The 20,994-nt window shown below is 42.7% G+C and overlaps 1 protein-coding gene across 1 annotated transcript; it reads right to left on the bottom strand.

Annotated features, from left to right (window-relative positions):
- Window positions 1-6,337: 6,337 nt before the first annotated feature.
- Window positions 6,338-17,653, bottom strand: LOC136480346 (uncharacterized). The gene is made up of 2 exons (XM_066477921.1): window positions 17,006-17,653; window positions 6,338-6,643 (listed from the first exon to the last, which is right to left on the bottom strand). The coding sequence occupies exons 1-2, from the start codon at window positions 17,651-17,653 to the stop codon at window positions 6,338-6,340; spliced, it is 954 nt and encodes a 317-aa protein (XP_066334018.1).
- Between the last annotated feature and the right edge of the window lie 3,341 nt (window positions 17,654-20,994).

Below are 20,994 nucleotides of genomic sequence, written 5' to 3' on the forward strand. Positions count from 1 at the left end.
GCTGCTCATAAGTGGTATAGCTATTAAAATAACAGCGTACCTTTTCTCTAGGGAATTGGAAGTGGATTTATCTAGATCTGACGTAGATGATCGCGTTGGTAGTGTTGAGGAACGGTCTTCCAAGAATGATGGGTGTATCATCTTCTTCTTCTCCCATGTCTACAACCATGAAGTCAGCAAGGGCATAGTGACCATATATCCTTACCATGACATCTTTTGCTATTCCCTCCAAAAATCTGATTGATTGGTCCGCCATCTGCAATTGCATATATGTAGGGAACAAACGTTCATCACCACATAAGTATTTATATGTTACCTTGGACATTATGTTGACACCCGACCCAACGTCATAGAAGGTCTTGTGGAAGATTCTTTGTCCAATGGTATACTCGATCGTTGGTACGCCTGGGTCATCCTTCTTAGCAAGGAATGGTGAAGGAAGGAGGTGGTTGTACTCTGATTGAAGTGTGTTGATCATGTTGACCGATTCTTCTTGAGGATACCTGGCCTTGTTCTTCCTCCTTCTCCTATTATTCTTCTTCTTGGTCATTGTTGTTTCTTTGGGTAGGTACGACGTTTGTGGATGTCCAGGAGATTGCAGGATGTGGTTCTTAAAAGAAAACTTCTCCTTTCTATCCTTGATTGTGAAGCAGATCTTGGCACTGTCCGCGTAGTTGATGGCTTTAGCAGTGCTTAGGAAAGGTCGGCCCAAAATAATGGGTGCCCTTATATCTCCACCTGTTTGTAGAACCGCTGTGATAGAATGGCCCAATTTATACAAGATCAAGTACGGTTGTCCCCGCTAACACGTTGACACGCGCATACTTTCACTTATATAAACCCGGTAGTCCACCGAGTGTCATGAAGGACCTCGGTAAATCAACATCACAACCAAGATCATATGATTAAGCAAATACACATCACATACACAGAGTTGCAGCGGAAATAATATTACAAATGGGTTCACAAATAATAGTACAAGTTTGAGTTCCAAAACCGATTAGTGAAAACAAAATAGCTTTCAAATGATTACAATAATATAAGTTCCAAATACATTGCTAGCATAAGTGTCATCCTCAGATAAAAGCATATAGATGACAAATAAATATAGAGTCACCGAGCCCACCGGCGGTTGGCCACCATCTTCAGCAGGGCGAGAACTTCACCTGCACCTGGGATAAACCCTGAGTACTCGAATATACTCAGCTAGATTTATCCATCATAAACCAAAAATAAAGTGACACCAAGGAGTATGCAAGGCTTTATCGGTGGAGCTAGCTTGACAAAATTTTGCATAAAAGCCACTAGTTGATCTATACATTTTATAATTTGGTAACCAAGTTAATTATAACTATTCATCTCTAGATTAGCAACTAACCTATGCTAAACATGTGGAATATTATTTAGTAGCATGCAATAGTAACCATAGCCGGTGTAACATTTCCATATTCATCATAACCATCAAATTACATCAATTAATGCTACGTTGCTGCTGCTCAGTCAAGTTTTCACTATTCGGGAGAGACGGCGACTCAAATCAATTCCAACCCAGCTGGAGAGTTATTTCTAACAAAAACCCAGACATACCCGTGCCTAGGTAGTCTTAGGTCACCTTTGGTACAACTCAGGAACCAAATTCATCGGTCCGATCAGCGCTGTACCCTCAGAGATTCTACTAGTCTGCTAGGAAGTTTAGGCCCGGCCTTCCTTTAGACTCATGCCACTAGCTCCCCGCACATCCTTACTGCCTCCAGTGTGCGCACTTTCACTTAACGGGTCCTGACCTGAGTTGAGCTACTCGGCTTCGCGGTCGGAATGAGTTATCCGGCCAACTAAGTGCTAGGCATGCGTTCAACATGACATGAGGACATACAACGCATCGGTCCTTAACCGACATAGACATGGATAAATAGGCACCAAGACCTCCATGCCTTGTTGCTTCTCTATCATAATCCCGCCCGATCTCCTTTTATTTATCAACACATGGTTATTTCCACGATAGCAAATATAGCCAACCGTGCTTTGATATCCACCTACCTCGCAGGTGACAGGAAATCACCCGACTTCTACTAGTCTAAGTATTGCTAAGCATACATTCGATCCTGGACCTACATAGGGTTCAATATATATTTCTGTACAAGGTAGTTCTATGCATCAAGAGGTTCCAACAAACTCTTATAACCTAATGCATCAAACATAAAAGAACTCAAATAATATTTATAAAAATATAGGAGGGTTAGAATGCTCCGGGGCTTACCTAGGATCCAACACAAGGTCTGTGTTTTTTAGATGACACTTGCTTGGCGAGCATCTCCCATCTTAGCACTGGCTTAGTCCTTTTGTCTTCTGGATTCACCAAACTCCATCTTCGGGTTCGGTCCACACGTCCTTCACGTGGTTCATCTAGCATACCTAGATGAGATGCAAGATGCAAGTGCATGAATATGAAGAATGGTCACATCATATTGATTTAAGCACTAGAGAGCAAGTCATTCAACTAAGTAACTAGGGCTACATAATTTAGAGCATGCACCAGCAACATCAAGAATGGGCAATCAACTTAAGTGCATACGCAGAATTTGGATAGCAGTACAACAGTCGCGTATTTCAACCATAACTGGAGTTACAATCATTTAATAAAAGTGATCTTAGACTTTATAGAAAGCTAATGAAATTGTCTACAACTTTATTATGCATTCCAAAAGCTAACTCACAGGTTAATATGATCAAATATGCCAATATCTAAGGTCTGTACCGATAAGGACAGAAAACTGACATTAAATTTAGAAATGTATAGTTGTTGTTCTAATCATCCAACAAGCATGATCCTTAACTTTATAGAAATCTTATTAAGTTATCTATAACTTTGTTATTATCATCTTTAGGTGATTCAATAGTTATTTGGCCTTGAACACGCAAAGCAATAATTCTGTCCAAAACATGGATAGAATCTGACATGCAACTTCTGACAACAATAAGTTGAGTTCTAACTGTCACAACAAGGTGGTTCTAGACTTTTTAGAAATCTTAGCAAACCATGCACAACTTTGTTATAAACACCACAAGCTAATTCCAAAGTTAACCAGATCAAACATCACAAATAAGACATCTCTATCCAGATTAGGACAGAATCTATCACTCCACTTCACAAGCTCATAACTGGAGATTTAGACAACTAAAAGGGGTGATCTTTAACAATTTGGAAAGTTCATGAAAAGCACTACACTTCTTATATTATCTCCAAGATATGATTCAAAGCTTAGCCAAGTCAACAATACAATCATTCAGATCTGTACAGAGAGCACGCAAAAACCTCATAGAAAATTACTAAAATCTATAACTCCTAAATTATGAGGCCTATGGTCCTGAAAATTTAACACAAGATAGATTAGGAAGTTACCTACAACTTTTATATTCACCATATTCACAGAAAACATCATTTGCATCACTAAACTAATTACACAACCAAAACTGTACCTGCAGTCTAGACAGCTGAGGCATACCACATTCATCTCTTATTTAGTTGCTACAAACTAACATGTTCTTGACATACATGCTACTCTAAACAGCTTGTGACCATATTCAAACAATCATAGCACATACTAATAGCTATGAGAAGCATCATAGGACAATAACTACATAGATCTATTAGCAAACTTTCATCCTCTATGTATATAATGCAATATATATGCTATTTTTAGTGCCATAGGAGAACAAATATTTTGGGGCTGAGATTTTTATGAGAGGAATATGACGACCAAACATGATTACTGCACAAATTTCACATGCTCAGGTTTTATAATTTAATTACTATAAAAAGGACAAATTGCTATTGTAAGAAATCATGTGAGAGCAAGATAAATATGAAATTCAATATTTACTGCAAGCACATGGCCATATTAAGTTATCTTAGGTCACAACATCATCATGCAAATGCAAAGGATCCACATTTCATATTTTTGCATATACCAATTATTTATAAACCATTTAAAACCATTTATCAAGCTCTAGGCAAGTTAAATCAAGAACTCCATCATACAGCATCCAATGCACAAGAAATTTTTACCACATTACACACATAGAATCTATAGCCTACCACAAAAATTTCATAGAAATTGCAGCACCACAACTTTAGATATGAAAATAACAAGCAAAACAAGATAAAATTGACTATTTAACAGGATTAAATCAAAACATTATAAAAATAGTACACAACTAGTATGTTAAATATTTTTATTAGCTATATCATGTCATCATAAGATTAACACAACTGGAATTACCGATTTTGGAATTCTATAACTCAAGATATGAATCCAACAACTTAAAAGGATTTCTAAAAGCACTTTATAAAAATAAATAAAAACATCAGAAACTTTCTACTAACACATATCATATTATGACTCTATTGTGTATATCTACTCACAAGGATTCCAAAAATCCCTCATTTTCTATTTTATGATTTTCTACAATTTATTATGATTTTCCAAATTTCAGCCAAATAAATGCAATAAAGGAAAATGTGAGAAGATTGAAATTAGTGATTGTATTCCATATTGTGTACAAGAGTACATATACGGCCGGGGGTGGCATTCAAGCCTAACCACACTGGCGCTACAATCCCTTCTATAGTTACATTAGTCTAACACTCCCCCGCAGTCTAATCAGGAGCATGACGAACATTCAGGCTGGATCAAAACTCCTGGAAGACAGTGGTCGGAAGGCCCTTGGTGAAGACGTTGACGTACTAGGATGTCGTAGGAACATGGAGTACCCGAACATGACCGAGGGCGACCCGCTCACGAACAAAATGGAGATCAATCTCAACATGCTTTGTCCGCTGATGCTGTACGGGGTTGCTGGAGAGGTAAACAGCACTAATGTTATCACAATAAACCAAAGTGGCACTGCGAGGCGGGTGGCGAAGCTCCATGAGCAAATGGCACAGCCAGGTGGCTTCAGCGACACCATTAGCAACAGCTCGGTATTCGGCCTCTACACTAGACCGGGACACTGTATGCTGACATTTGGATGACTAGGACACCAAATTGTCCCCGAGGAACACTGCATACCCAGATGTGGAGCGACGAGTGTCGGGATAGCCAGCCCAGTCGGCATTAGTGTAAACAACCAGCTCAGTAGGCTTAGAACGGCGTAGAGTCAAGCCGAGAGAAAGAGTGCCCTGTAGGTAGCGAAGAATCCGCTTGAGGGCAGCAAGGTGTGGCTCGCGTGGATCATGCATATATAAACAAATCTGCTGAACGACATAGGCAATGTCTGGGCGGGTGAACATCAGATACTGCAGTGCACCGGCCAAGCTGCGGTACTGAGTGGAGTCGACAACAGGAGGACCATCTGCAGACAATTTGGAGTGCAAGTCAATAGGGGTGCTACAAGGTTTGCACGCGCCCATTCCTGCACGCTCCAAAATGTCAATAGTGTACTGTCGCTGAGAGAGAAACAGACCATCGGTGCAATGTGAGACTAAAATGCCCAGAAAGTGATGAAGTTGACCCATGTCTGTCATCACAAACTCACGCTGAAGGGCTAAAATAATATGGTGGAGAAATCCAGCTAACGAGGCAGTGAGAACGATATCATCCACATACAACAACAGATAGGCGGTGTCGGATCCCCGGTGGTATGTGAAGAGGGAAGTGTCGGACTTAGCCTCAACAAAACCAAGAGACATGAGATGAGTGGAGAACCTGGTGTGCCAGGCGCGGGGAGCCTGCTTCAGACCATAAAGAGACTTATTGAGCCGACAGACAAAATCTAGATGTGATGGGTCAACAAAACTAGTGGGTTGTACATAGTATACCGTCTCTGTTAGAGTGCCATGTAAAAATGCATTCTTGACATCCAGCTGGTGTATGGGCCAGTGCTGAGCAAGAGCCAAGGGCAGGACCACCCGAACTATCGCGGGCTTGACCACTGGACTGAAAGTCTCATCATAATCAACACCTGGTCGCTGTGTAAAACCCCGCAAAACCCAGCGAGCCTTATACCGATCAAGTGAGCCATCTGCGAGTAGCTTGTGACGATAAATCCACTTGCCAGTCACCAGATTAACTCCAGGGGGCCAAGGAACAAGACTCCAGGCATCATTGGCAAGAAGTGCATCAAACTCAGTTTGCATAGCAGAGCACCAATTGGGGTCTGACAAAGCATCATGAACAGAGCGCGGCAGGGGCGACATGGGCACGGCGTGGAGGTTGAGACGGTCCATGGGGTGCGTGATGCAAGCTTTGCCATGCGTGCACATAGAATGCGCATTGGTGACCGGGACAATAGAAGCCGATCGAGTAGCAGTGGTATGGCCGGTGCCGCTGGCAATAGCCTATGCTGGAGCAATAGGGGCAGCAGAACCGGCAGTACGGACGATCTCCATGGGGATGAAGGCGCTACTGGTAGCAGCCTGCGCACGGGGCACAGGGGCAACAGTGCCTGGTGACAGGGGCCCGTGCGACCACGACCCAGATGACGGAGGCGCAGAAGTAGCAGCACCTTGTGGGACTAGCGCAGAAGCAGCAACACTGTGCGGGACTAGCAATTGCGGCTCGGTGCTGTGTGGCGCATGCCGGGGTGTGGCAATAGGCCCATGCACGGGCACAGTGCCATGCACACTTGGCGACGCCGGGGTAACCTAGACAATCGGCAGAGTACCTGTAGCACCCGGTTTTAAGAACAAAACCAGATACACACCATATGTGAGCCCAGGAAGTCAAATCTCACATATAGCCACAAATAAGGGTAATATCAATAGACAATGCTCAATTATATAACGTACTTAGTATAGAGAGTATAACCTTAGAGTATAGACAGCGGAAAGACAACTCCGATCTTCGAGTGAAGACTCCAATTCCACAGGGACAACTGACTGGTTGATCACAAGCCTAATTCCTCCAAACTTTAGCAATCTGGTACCCATCCGGGATTTTTCCAAATATGTGTAAAATAAAGCAAGCATAAGTACATGTCGTACTTAACAAATATAACATGGGGTTCATGAGGCTCAAAAGGCTGACACTAGTTAACTGCGATTAGCTTTTAATTGTCACAATTTTAGCATAGGAGTAGCAACAAGTTTATCACCAGCCCATAAACACATGATCAGATAAACATGAATAATGAATAGCATAAACAATTAACCATTAGTGAGCATCTTCATCATCCATATCATTAGTGTCCATCATCTATTCCGTAAGGGTTCCAAGGCCGCTCGTGACCATGAGCACGGCTGATATACCATTAGTCAAGTTACAAGATCATGGTTGTCGTTGGGCACTAGCAAAGCTACCCAATGCAATAACCCAAAGGTATCAAGGTATAACTACAAAGTACTAGGAAATCCTTAGTGGCAGTCAAGGTAGACACATGTAGTATGAATTAAATGATTAAAGGTGTATAGGACAACAAGGAAGATCCCATGCTATACTTGCCTTAAAACACCGATCCTTCGGTAAGCTTTAATCTTCAACGTTCTTCTTCTTCTTCTTGATCCCCACATATATCTCACCGACTGGACATAATCATAAAGCACCACACAAGCATCCATACAATCATACACAAAGCCAACAATAGATCTAAATTAGAACAGTACACCAAACATAAAATCAAGATAAAAAGTTTGTAAAACGAATCTACGTCTCGCTACGAACACACAGACGCGAAAAGCACGCTAATCGGAGCTATGGTGAAAAAGATACATCTACCGGAAGATCTGCTCATAAAACTATTAGCTTCATGTGTTTTAATTATATAATAACATATATAAGATATTTTATAGATACTATATATGGAATTAAGTCAAATTTAGATTCAAATTATAAAACTAAAGTAAAACAAATTATATTTTATTTACAAAACCCAGTTGCATAATTGTCATTTAAGATATGATTTAAACCATGAAATTTTAGTATTAGTGACATGATAAACATCGTTACTAACGCGTAGATCTTGTTGCTATGAATCTAACACAACTTGAATGGACTAAAACGGAATTAAAACGTAGAAGATATGAAATAAACAAGATTTCTTTTAATAAAATAATAGATTAAATCTAGCCACGACTTTTAAAAGTTGAAAACCTACTTAACAGTAGTATTAACATGTAGATTATGAAATTACGAACCTAACGCAATTTGAACGGGTCAAATCGGAGTTAAAATACAGAAGTTATGGCTAAAACAAAATCAGTGGCAAATCTGTAAATAAGTGAAAACGTATTTTCGATCTAAACCGAAAAAACTATGCTTTTCGAAAGAAGAAAACGTATTGCAGGAATACGTCATGGACTGTGGGTTAATTTGCCAAAATATACACGGGCTCTTTAGCAAAAAGAACAGCGAAGGGGTATGTTTTAATCTGGGCCATAGATCTTAGATTGCACGGCTCAGCATGATATATATGGCTAGCAGAAGGGGCTTACGTGGCACACGGCCGGAAAAAAGAAAACGAAGGGGAAACAGTCATACGGTGGCTGATTGATACAAATAATGATGCTAAGATGTAGAGAACGAAGAGAGGTACCTTGTGATGGCAGTGGCGTGCGGCGGCGACGGCGACGGCGACAAGGGAAGGAGGGAAAAATATAATTTACTACACGATGGATTTCCTAAACTAGGGGCTCTCCATACGGTAGTTTTGGTGTGCTTTGCCCAAGAGGTTGGTTGATATATATAGGAAGAAAAATTCCCCACATCTACGTCAACTAGCGATATGGTACGAATTGACGTTACCCCTCCACATTTACTAATGGGCCTAAATAATCATTAAAGCCCATTAGTAAATAAATGCATGGGCCTTTAGGATTTATTAGGATTATTACACATGGGCTTTGAGCGTTGGGAAAATGAAAGATTTATTATTTTCAGAATTAATTAATTTTATAGATAAAATAATTCTAGAAAAGTCCAGAATTAATATTTAAGCCACGAAAATACTCCGAGACCTCCGAAAATTTGGGGAAAATTCTCAGAGACAATTTGGAACATGATGAACCCAAATAAAATATTTGGAGCTCATAAAAATATTATTAGGAACTTGGAACATAAAGATTAAGGTGAAGGAGGTAGGAATTAAATTCCAGAAAGAAGCTGGAAAATTCCTAGAGATAGATATTCGTCTCCTAAACGTATAAAAAACACACATTTTGCACATAGAAACACGAGGTGCGACCGACATGAATGCAACAAACACGTTTCTACCTTATGATAAATTTTAAATTAATGAAATTTTTTATTTTCCTATGTTTTCATGTGCACAAAAATTCACAAATAAATCATTTTAACTCTATTTTCAAAAGTGGCAAATTTTGGGGTGTTACAATTCTACCCCCCTAAGATGGATCTCGTCCCCGAGATTCGGAAGATGTCGACTAGGAGATAGGGATACTTCGTCTTTGGATTCTTTTTTACCTTGCACACCTGTTAATCTTACTTCAAGTATCTTGCCAAACTGATTCCAAGATTCTGACAGGTACTCCAACAACTCTCAGGTATCTCCAATCACTAGGCCATCTTTCCTTTTTAGTCTGTAATATCATTTCCTTTTTCTCAAAATATTCACCTTCTAACAAAGCCTGATGAATCTCCTAGTCAGAAGGAAATTGTACTACCATTCTTCAAAACATTAATGATTCCGGTCAAGTTGCTCAAACTTGGAATACAATTCTTAGTCCTTGGTGTCACCCGAACCTTTTTAGGATGACTCTCCGTTGCTAAGGGCATCGGCCATGACTTTGCCTCTCGAAGTGATAACGCTTTTCCAAGTCTTAAGCAATTTCATTCCAATGAAGATATCACAAGCTCAAAACCAACTTAGTGAAGATGTCCTGTAGATTCTTGTGATCCTCCTAGATGTCAGTTTTACTTCCAAGAAGATATTACTACCATGCTCCATAAGGGATAACTCCAGATAACATGTTAGGTAGTTCAACTCACGCTTCCTTTATTGACTTAATAAATAAGCCACTACTTTTCTTTCTTGCATAAGGACACATCCCACACCTTGATAAGGTGAATCATTGTAGATATGAAACTCTTGTCTGGATCTGGCAAAGCTAATACATAGGTTTTACTCCAACCTCTTCTTAGGCTCCTTCAAACACTTACCTGAAAGTTTCTTTATCCAAACTAACTTGAAAGCTTCTCCGGTAGCTCTACCAAAATCTTGATGATCTTGGATAAAACCTCCCTTGAACCTTTAATCAAACCTCATTGAGACTCTGGGTTTCTCTCACATCGTTGGGTACCACCACGCTTCTGCTGCGCAAACTAGAATGTAGGATACTTCATCTTACAAATTCTTCACTTGGCTAACCCCCCTTAAGAAAAGATAAACTAGGGGACACCAAAGTATAGCTTGCACCTCCTTCTAAATGAGTTAACTAATATCAAGACGTTCTGTGATCCCAATGATACTCCTGTGTATGGGTAAGAACAAGAAATCTGGAATTCCTCGCGAGCAAAAAAACAACTACGTCGTAAAACGACTATAACTCTCATTATGTTAATCCAATGAAGTTGTAGCTTATACCGTTGGAATGCTTATCAAATTCTCCCCAACTTCCTTATAGAACACTTTTCCAAATTCCTAATGTTTAGGTGGTCGAAAACAGTGCAGAACCGAAACTGTTCTGGGTTCCAAACAGCACAGATGCATCGGCTTGTGATTTTCGTATCTCCATAACTAAAATAGCTATCAGGATCATTCTTATGCTCAGAGAAAGATATTGACGTCTACTGTTGTCCAGAATTTTCTCATGATTTTTGGTTGTCCAAGAATAGAGATATAAGACAAAGAGTGCAGACTGCTCCAAAAAGACAGGATAGAGGAAATAGAAGAAAACCATAGCCCAACTATTTATTTCATTGATCCTTATACCTTAGGCCTATAAACTAAATGAAATTGTGGGAACATCCAACAAGATCATTGCAATCATTACAAAAATCCAAAACAATCATAAGCATAATGGTAGTTCAACAAAGCAATAAAGGTGCACACTCAATCATTGACTCAACTTGCGATACTATCGTTTTTATTACATAAAGGGCACTAACTCCTATTCCTTAAACATGGTGTGGTTACATGAGCATCTAGGGTAGCATCTCTTGCATGGGAGTGAGAGTGACACATCATCCACTTCCTCAATTTCATCATGGCTTCCTTCGTGTTGCGTGTCACTTATCACTTGCTGGTGGTAGTCCGGTAGTGATCTGACTCTGGCTACTTCCATGGTGTAATTGTTGATCCTTCCATGGGCAAAATTTAGCATACTGTCCTTCTTGTTGGCAACGATAACACATGATCTTAGTTGTATCTTTTGTGGTATAAAATTCCATAGAATTGTTGCTAGGTGTGTTGCCAACTTGCTGACTCCGAAGGTTCGTCTTTGTTGGATTTGACCGCTTTTTAACTCGTTTGATCCTTCGAGGTTGAAACTCCTTATAGGTGATCGTCCACCCATCTATGCATACCTCCGATGGAAAGAGTGGAGTAATCTTAGCTTGAGAAACTTTTGACTCTTTAGAGTCGGGGTTTATCTGACTAGGGATTGGAGCTGGGTGTGACAAGGTAGTAGAACTCGAATATTGATTGCTTCCCAATTCTAGCTCTGGCGAAACTGCCTTCCTCCTCTTATCCACATGGTCCTCAGGTACAAGCTGAATACCTTCATACTCAATTCTTTCTCCTGATAGTGTTGTTAGAAGAACCAAATGTTGGGCATGCTTAATCACTCCTTTACAAGCAGATAACCATCCCTGTCCTAAGATAACATAAATTTTCATTGACTCCAAAACGATAAGGTTTGCCAGAAAGTTCACCCCCTTAATATCAAGACTAACTTTTGGGCATATGTGGTATGTCTTCACTTCACCTCCTAGAGAATTAATCATCACCAGTTTCCTTATCGGAAGCATAGTTATCTTGTGGTCTTCTACATATTGGCTAGAGATAAACGAATGTGAAGCTCTAGGATCAAAAATCACTGTGGCGGAAGCTGAGTTTACTAGAATGAAGCCATACACAACCTCCTTAGCTCCATGAGTAGCAGTCATATCCACATTATTCAATCTTCCTTGGATGTAGTTTCTCTTTACTTTACTTCCTTGCTCCTGTTTCTTCTTGTCGAAGGCAGTTAAGGACAACGTAGCTTAATCCCCCTGACCTTTGATACCGGTGGTCTCCTCATTACGACCCATCTATATAGATGAAGAGAGAAGGTTTAGAATAGAGGCAAGGTTGTCATAACAGAGCAGAGGCTGAAGTGAGCATAACCTTTTAGAAAATAACAAGGTTGGAGGGAAAACAAGAAGTAAGCAAAGATAAAGGAATGCTAAAACGGCCAGTTCTATCTAGGCTTGCGTCCTACAGTCAGCATTGCTCTGATACCACTTTGTAGCACCCGGTTTTAAGAACAAAACTAGATACACACCATATGTGAGCCCAGGAAGTCAAATCTCACATATAGCCACAAATAAGGGTAATATCAATAGATAATGCTCAATTATATAACGTACTTAGTATAGAGAGTATAACCTTAGAGTATAGACAGCAGAAAGATAACTCCGATCTTCGAGTAAAGACTCCAATTCCATAGGGACAACTGACTGGTTGATCACAAGCCTAATTCCTCCAAACTCTAGCAATCTGGTACCCATCCGGGATTTTTCCAAATATGTGTAAAATAAAGCAAGCGTAAGTATATGTTGTACTTAACAAATATAACATGGGGTTCATGAGGCTCAAAAGGCTGACACTGGTTAACTGCGATTAGCTTTTAATTGTCACAATTTTAGCATAGGAGTAGCAACAAGTTTATCACCAGCCCATAAACACATGATCAGATAAACATGAATAATGAATAGCATAAACAATTAACCATTAGTGAGCATCTTCATCATCCATATCATTAGTGTCCATCATCTATTTCGTAAGGGTTCCAAGGACGCTCGTGACCGTGAGCACGGCTGATATACCAGTTTTACACTCTGCAGAGGTTGTACACTTTCATTGTGAGTCGTGATTTACCCTTTCGCCCAAGGCGGCCAACCTCTTGACCCACTACCAAGAAAGGTCGGCAGGGTGCACTATGAAGCCTTTCAAAGGTTCGTCTAACAAGTTAGGACCGCTAGGTTTCTGTGGCCTGCGAATGTAGGGCTCCCCTTCCGACAGGCACAATGACGCGCAACCTATACACTGACGGACAGAGGCCGCACTATATCCAACCCGGAACGCACCCCTCTTGCACCATAAAGGTAACCTATAACAAGCTAGAAAAGGTCCTCATACTGAGCTAAAGCTAGAGCCATATAGCCCTCATAGTTGTACTGTAAGTCCCGGATGATCACTTACAGATAAGTCCTTAGGGAGAGGAATCTATAGCACCATAAAATAGCCCAATGCTCTAGCCCCCTTGTTCCATGTTGCTAAAAAGCATTTTTAATGTTTATTTCATATACCATTAGTCAAGTTACAAGATCATGGTTGTCATTGGGCACTAGCAAAGCTACCCAATGCAATAACACAAAGGTATCAAGGTACAAGTACAAAGTACTAGGAAATCCTTAGTGGTAGTCAAGGTAGATACATGCAGTATGAATTAAATGATTAAAGGTGTATAGGACAACAAGGAAGACCCATGCTATACTTGCCTTAAAACATCGATCCTTCGGTAAGCTTTAATCTTCAACGTTCTTCTTCTTCTTGATCCCCACGTATATCTCACCGACTGGACGTAATCAAAAAGCACCACACAAGCATCCATACAATCATTCATGAAGCCAACAATAGATCTAAATTAGAACAGTACACCAAACATAAAATCAAGATGAAAAGTTTGTAAAACGAATCTACGTCTCGCTACGAACACACAAACACGAAAAGCACGCTAATCAGAGCTATGGTGAAAAAGATACATCTACCAGAAGATCTGCTCATAAAACTATTAGCTTCATGTGTTTTAATTATATAATAACATATATAAGATATTTTATAGATACTATATATGGAATTAAGTCAAATTTAGATTCAAATTAAAAAACTAAAGTAAAACAAATCATATTTTATTTACAAAACCCAGTTGCATAATTGTTATTTAAGATATGATTTAAACCATGAAATTTCAGTATTAGTGACATGATAAACATCGTTACTAACGTGTAGATCTTGTTGCTATGAATCTAACGCAACTTGAATGGACTAAAACAGAATTAAAACGTAGAAGATATGAAATAAACAAGATTTCTTTTAATAAAATAATAGATTAAATCTAGCCATGAATTTTAAAAGTTGAAAACCTACTTAACAGTAGTATTAACATGTAGATTATGAAATTACGAACCTAACGCAATTTGAATGGGTCAAATCGGAGTTAAAACAGAGAAGTTATGGCTAAAACAAAATCAGTGGCAAATCTGTAAATAAGTGAAAACGTATTTTGGATCTAAACCGAAAAAACTATGCTTTCCGAAAGAAGAAAACGTATTGCAGGAATACGTCATGGACTGCGGGTTAATTTGCCAAAATATACACGGGCTCTTTAGCAAAAAGAACAGCGAAGGGGTATGTTTTAATCTGGGCCATAGATCTTAGATTGGACGGCTCAGCATGATATATATGGCTAGCAGAAGGGGCTTATGTGGCACACGGCCGGAAAAAAGAAAACGAAGGGGAAACAGTCATACGGTGGCTGATTGATACAAACAATGATGCTAAGATGTAGAGAACGAAGAGAGGTACCTTGTGATGGCAGTGGCGTGCAGCGGCGACAGCGACAAGGGAAGGAGGGAAAAATATAATTTACTACACGAGGGATTTCCCAAACTAGGAGCTCCCCATACGGTAGTTTTAGTGTGCTTTGCCCAAGGGGTTGGTTGATATATATAGGAAGAAAAACTCTCCACATCCACGTCAACTAGCGATATGGTACTAATTGATGTTACCCCCTCCACATTTACCAATGGGCCTAAATAATCATTAAAGCCCATTAGTAAATAAATGCATGGGCCTTTAGGATTTATTAGGATTATTGCACATGGGCTTTGAGCGTTGGGAAAATGAGAGATTTATTATTTTTGGAATTAATTAATTTTATGGATAAAATAATTCTAGAAAAGTCTAGAATTAATATTTAAGCCACGAAAAATACTCCGAGACCTCCAAAAATTTAAGGAAAATTCTCAGAGACAATTTGGAACATGATGAATCCAATTAAAGTATTTGGAGCTCATAAAAATATTGGTGGGAACTTGGAACATAAAGATTAAGGTGAAGGAGGTAGGAATTAAGTTCCAGAAAGAAGCTGGAAAATTCCTAGAGATAGATATTCGTCTCCTAAACATATAAAAAACACACATTTTGCACATAGAAACACGAGGTGCGACCGGCATGAATGCAACAAACATGTTTCTACCTTATGATAAATTTGAAATTAATGAAATTTTTTATTTTCCTATGTTTCCATGTGCACAAAAATTCACAAATAAATCATTTTAACTCTATTTTCAAAAGTGACAAATTTTGGGGTGTTACAGTACCTGCACGGACAAGACGAGCTCCAAGCTGTGGCGGAGCAGTAAGATCATGATCATCAATTAAAAAATCAAGGGCAGCTGGTGCCATGGGTGTGGTCAACATGTCGGAGAAAGGAAAAAAAGATTCATCAAAAACAACATGTCGAGAGATGAGGATGCGATTCGACTGAAGCTCGAGACACCGATATCCCTTGTGTTCTGAGGAGTAGCCGAGGAAGACGCACAAAGAAGAGCGAGGGGTGAGTTTGTGGGGTGCTGTGGAGGACATATTGGGATAGCAAGCACACCCAAAAACACGGAGGTGGGCGTAAGAGGGCTGAGAGGAATGAAGGGTGGTGTATGGTGTCAAGAAGGCGAGGGTTTTAGTGGGTAGGCGGTTCACAAGATATGCCGCAGTGTGAAGAGCCTCAACCCAATAAACTGGAGGAAGACTCGCCTAAAACAAATGGGAACGCAGAATGTTGTTAATGGTGCGAATAGAACGTTCGGCTTTCCCTTTTTGTTGAGAGGTATAAGGACACGACATGCGGAGTGCAACACCATGACAGAGGAAGAACGTGCAGGCCTGAGAGTTGTCGAATTCTTGGCCGTTATCACACTGGACACTCTTGATGGTGATGCCAAATTGCGTGCGAACATAAGCGAAAAAATTTGAAAGGGTGGAGAAAGTCTCGGATTTTGAGGCGAAGAGGAAATGTCCAAATATAGTGGGAACAATCATCAAGAATGACAAGGTAATACTTGTAACCAGACACGCTAACAATGGGAGATGTCCAAAGATCATAGTGTATTAAATCAAAGTTATGATGAGCTCGAGAGCTAGATAATCCAAATGGTAGACGTGCATGGCGACCAAGTTGGCACGCATGACATATGTGGTCGATATCATCTTTATTACAGGAAATGACACTGGAGCTAATAAGTTTGGACAAAGCTTCATGCCCAAGGTGACCGAGACGGCGATGCCAAAGGGAGGTGAATGCAGTGAGGAACGTAGAGGTGTTGGTGGAGGGTGCATAGAACGGGTAGAGGTCACCGGAGCTATTGCACCTGGCGATCACATTCCTAGTTTGGAAATCCTTCACAGAAAGGCCAAAAGGATCAAACTCAATGGAGCAGTTATTGTTGGTGGTAAAATGACAAATGGAAATTAAATTCTTAATAATGTTGGGAGACACCAGCACATTATTGAGAACAAGAGTACGCTGTGGTAAAGAAAAAGTGTGTGATCCAGTGGCTGTGATAGGAAGCAAGGCACCGTTTCCCACAACGATAGATGAAGGAGTGAATGAAGAGGGTAGGGAAACAGTTGAGAGTTTACCAGCGTCCGAGGTCATATGCGATCCTGCACCAGAATCGGCATACCACTCGGAAGTAGCGGTCGGCGGGGTTAGCGTCATGGTGTTGAAGGAGTGCGTCAGGGCATCCTAATGCCATGACCTGCCGTGAGAAGGGTTCCAAGGCACTACCTGGTACGCTGGTGCGGGCGCCTGAAACACTAGTGGTGTAGGTCCCCCGTAGAACGTGCCGTACGGAGGAGGTGGGGCGCCGTAGGTTCCACCATATGTGTTGGGGGTACCGCCGAAGCTGCAGTATTGTGGAACAGCGCTGAACATAGGTGGAGGTGGTGGCGTGCGGGCGGACTGGTCATATGGCCACATCCGTACAGTACCTGCCCATGGGTACACAAAGGTTGGATGCATGCGAGGCGGTGCAGCACCTTGTCCGCCTGGAGGAACGCCACCAGGATGAGCCGATTGGCCCTGTTGGGCTCCGCGTCCGCCGCGGCTACGACGACGACCAGTATGTTGGCCACTGGTGGGCGCTAGGGGGCATGTTGGAGGAGGTGCCCCTAGGCGTGGAGGTGCTGGAGCACCAGGGGCCATAGGCCACGATGTCGCAGCGACGAGGGCGGACAGCGGGGATGGAGGACGGGCATCGATTTCCATCTCCTCCAACAGGAGATGTGTCCGAGCCTCCGCGAACATCGGGAACGGCCTGTGCATCTTGAGAATGGACACCATGTGGCGGAACTTGCTGCCAAGACCACGGCGGAGCGTGAGCACCATCTGCCGATCCCCGATAGGGTCGTCGAACTCGACAAGGGAAGCCGCCATGGACTCGAGCTGGCGGCAGTAGTCGGTGATGCTCAGGGACTCCTGTTAGAAGTTGCGGAATTTCGTCTCGAGCAGGAGCACCTAGGACTCCTTCTGGCCGAGGAACTCATCCTCGAGATAGCACCACGCCCCGCGAGCGGGACCCTGCTGCATCATCAGGGATTGCTGCAGGTCGCCGGAGACAGTGCCGTAGATCCACGTCAGGACGCCACAGTCGGCTTGAACCCATGCCGGGCGCGACGGGAAGGCTTCGTCCTCAAGGACATGATGAGTTAAGGCATATTTGCCGAGGATGGTGAGGAACATGCCATGCCACTTGGTGTAGGTGTTCATCGCTTGATCGAGAATGACAGGGATGAGGGCCTTCACGTTGACGACGGCAGTAGCTTGCGCCTAGAGGGCCTCATGGGCACGCTCGTACTCGTCGAGGGCAGCGGCGCAAAGTCGAGCCTCCTCAGCCCGACGAGCCACGTCGGCGTGAGCAGCGGCCTCGACTATGAGACAACGGTCTTCGGCCTCCTTGGCAGCAGTTGCGGCGACGTCATCATCATTGGCCATCGAAGACAGGCCGACGGCCACGTGACCACGCCCGGTGACGGAGTCACAACAGGGATGGGTGAGCAGTTGCGGGTGGATTGGACCAGCGTCCATGCTCGGCGATGAGACAGCACGAGGCGGGCAATCGGATCAGGATGAGATCGGCGACTGCACCCGGTGACAAGGTCAGGTATGGGATGGGCGATCTGGTCAGCGGTAGGTGTGAGAGGTGGACGATCGGATCAGCGGCACGTCCGACGATGGAGTCAGCGGCGGAGTAGCGATCGGATCGGCAGCGGAATTGGTTGTGGAACAGAACCGCGTGATACCATGTGAGAAGATTGAAATTAGTGATTGTATTCCATATTGTGTACAAGAGTACATATACAGCCGGTGGTGGCATGCAAGCCTAACCACACAGGCGCTACACTCCCTTCTATAGTTACATTAGTCTAACAGAAAACACAATTGCATCGAGGCCCCTGAACTTCCATGAAATTAAATTCCAACGAACAGGTCCCTCTCTATACTATTCCCCTGAGTCACGAATGTTCATTTCACCCCCTGTGTTTTCTTCAATTGCTGCGCAAGGTCCGTCGCTAGATCAAAATAGAGGAGGCAGAGGAGGCTCGCCGGTGGCGGGGGAGTGGCGGCGGAGCAGTAGGGGACCAGCGCGCACCTGTTTGTGGCCTCAGCTCAGCCGGAGATGGTCCTAGGTGGTGCGGCCACAGTAGCAGCGGCCCAACGGCCGGCGAGGATGGCTCGGGGTCAACTGACCTTGGCGGGCGGTGGCCGATAGCGGTGGGGAGCAGTAGGGTGCCCGCATGCATTGAGAGGAGACCATAGCTCACCCCATGGTGCTCGACGTGGCTTGGCCACGTGCGCCCATAGCTACAGCCGTAGCTGCTCCGGCGGCGATGCTACGGTGGTCACGGTGGGGCCAGAGAAGGAGCGACAGCATGCGATGACGAAGGCACTAGGGTTAGCAGCCAGGGTGGAGGAGGATGAGGAAAGGAGCGGCAGCGATGGGCGTAGCTTTGCTCGGTCGGTAATGGTGGCGTCCGCGCATGGCCGGCTGTGGCAGAGGTGAGGCGACATGGTAGTGATGGTGGATAGCAACGAGCATGGAGCTAGGGCATGGAAAGGTCGAGGGGCAGCAGCGCTGGCGGTAGGAGCTTCGCTTGGTGGTGGCCATGGAGCTCGGTCGCCGATGACCATGGCGAGCGTGCTCTGGCGCGCGCGTGCGGCACAGAGGGCGAGGGCGAGCGAGTGAGGGAGGAGTGGGAAGCGTCTGAGAGCGGCTCAGCATCCCATCGCATGAGAAGAAAGCAGGGGCACATGGCAAGGAGGTGTGGGTGCGCTCAGGCATGGACGCCACATCCTAGACATCTGTCGCCCATTGGGGCTCTTAACCGAGTACATGTCGGGCAGCGACGTGGGTAAGGTGGGAGCCATTTTTGGGCTAGCTATGGGCCGATTTAGAGCTTGGGTCCAAAAGCAAAGTTGCAGCCCACCTAATGATCTACAAAACTGATTACGGGTGCCTAGCCATTAGAGCTCTCCATTAGTGCCTAATTAAGCCCGAAGTTGATAGTGTTAGTGACTAATCAAGGATTAAGCCTTTCTATGCTTGAGCTCGAATTACTTGGTCAAAACATGGTCAAATTAATCCAACTTTTTGTATGCCCTTCTCCAAGATGTAAACTCCAATGTTTATATTTGGATCAACTTGAGTTACTTAACAAAAATCCGAGAACGCGAAACGCCAATGTCAATGATGATGAATTCTGGACTTAGAATTATTTAGAGCCTAGAAACAGCAGTTGATTCCATCTCGAGTCCACGGTTTGAGCCACTTAGGAGTTGAATACGGTCTTGGCCCAAAAATAAAGTTTGTTGTACTCTACTCAAAATTCTACTTTTATTAAAGGTCAAACTTTATATCTGATATAGAAACCATTGCTTCATCTTGGTGAAAGTAGCACCTCGTTAAACCCTGGAATTAGGGTTTTTGACCAATTGAGGCCTTTTCTTGACATCTGCTCAACACGAACCCTTCAAGACTTTTGTTGTAGAGTTCAATTAGAGTCATTTGGGAAAAGTAGCAAGGTTTGGTCGACATCTCATATTCCCATTCACCCAATGAAGCAATTCAAGAAAGATTATAACTTATCATTTTCATGTGACTTCTTGATTCCAAACTTCATGAAACTTTTCCACTGATAAAGATGGACGCATGTTGATATAATGTTCATGAAATAAGCATGTTTAACATTACTCATGTATAATCATAACCAGGGTCCACATGTAAGCAAAGTGTATTGTCCGAGTTCAAGTTGGGGCTCAATTTCATAGATTGGACCTGAACACCTTCATTATTACTTCCAGATTATGAACTAGAGATCATAATCATTGCTTGACATATCCTACGTACTTCGAATTTTGCTACTTAACTCATGACTAACACTCGGGGTGTTACAGCCCTCCCCCTTATGGGAATCTCGCCTCGAGATTCGATGCGAAAGACTTTTAAGGGAAGAGAAGCATGTCATCCATTTTCCAATATCAGTGATAGCATTAGGCTACTTAACTTTGGAGCATTAGAGAGGCTAATTTGGTGAAGACAACACTTTGTTCTCAGGATACAGAGAGTACTATAGAGCATAAACTAATTACCCATAATATATATTTCCCTAGTGAATATAGCATGGACCATGTGAACTATGCACTAGACTGCAAGCTTCTGAAAGCTACTCATTACCATGGTTCCATGTTCGTTCACAAGTTCAAAAAGTAGTCCTCTA

This window comes from Miscanthus floridulus, chromosome 9, assembly GCF_019320115.1.
Source record: "Miscanthus floridulus cultivar M001 chromosome 9, ASM1932011v1, whole genome shotgun sequence".
Classification (NCBI taxonomy): domain Eukaryota; kingdom Viridiplantae; phylum Streptophyta; class Magnoliopsida; order Poales; family Poaceae; genus Miscanthus; species Miscanthus floridulus.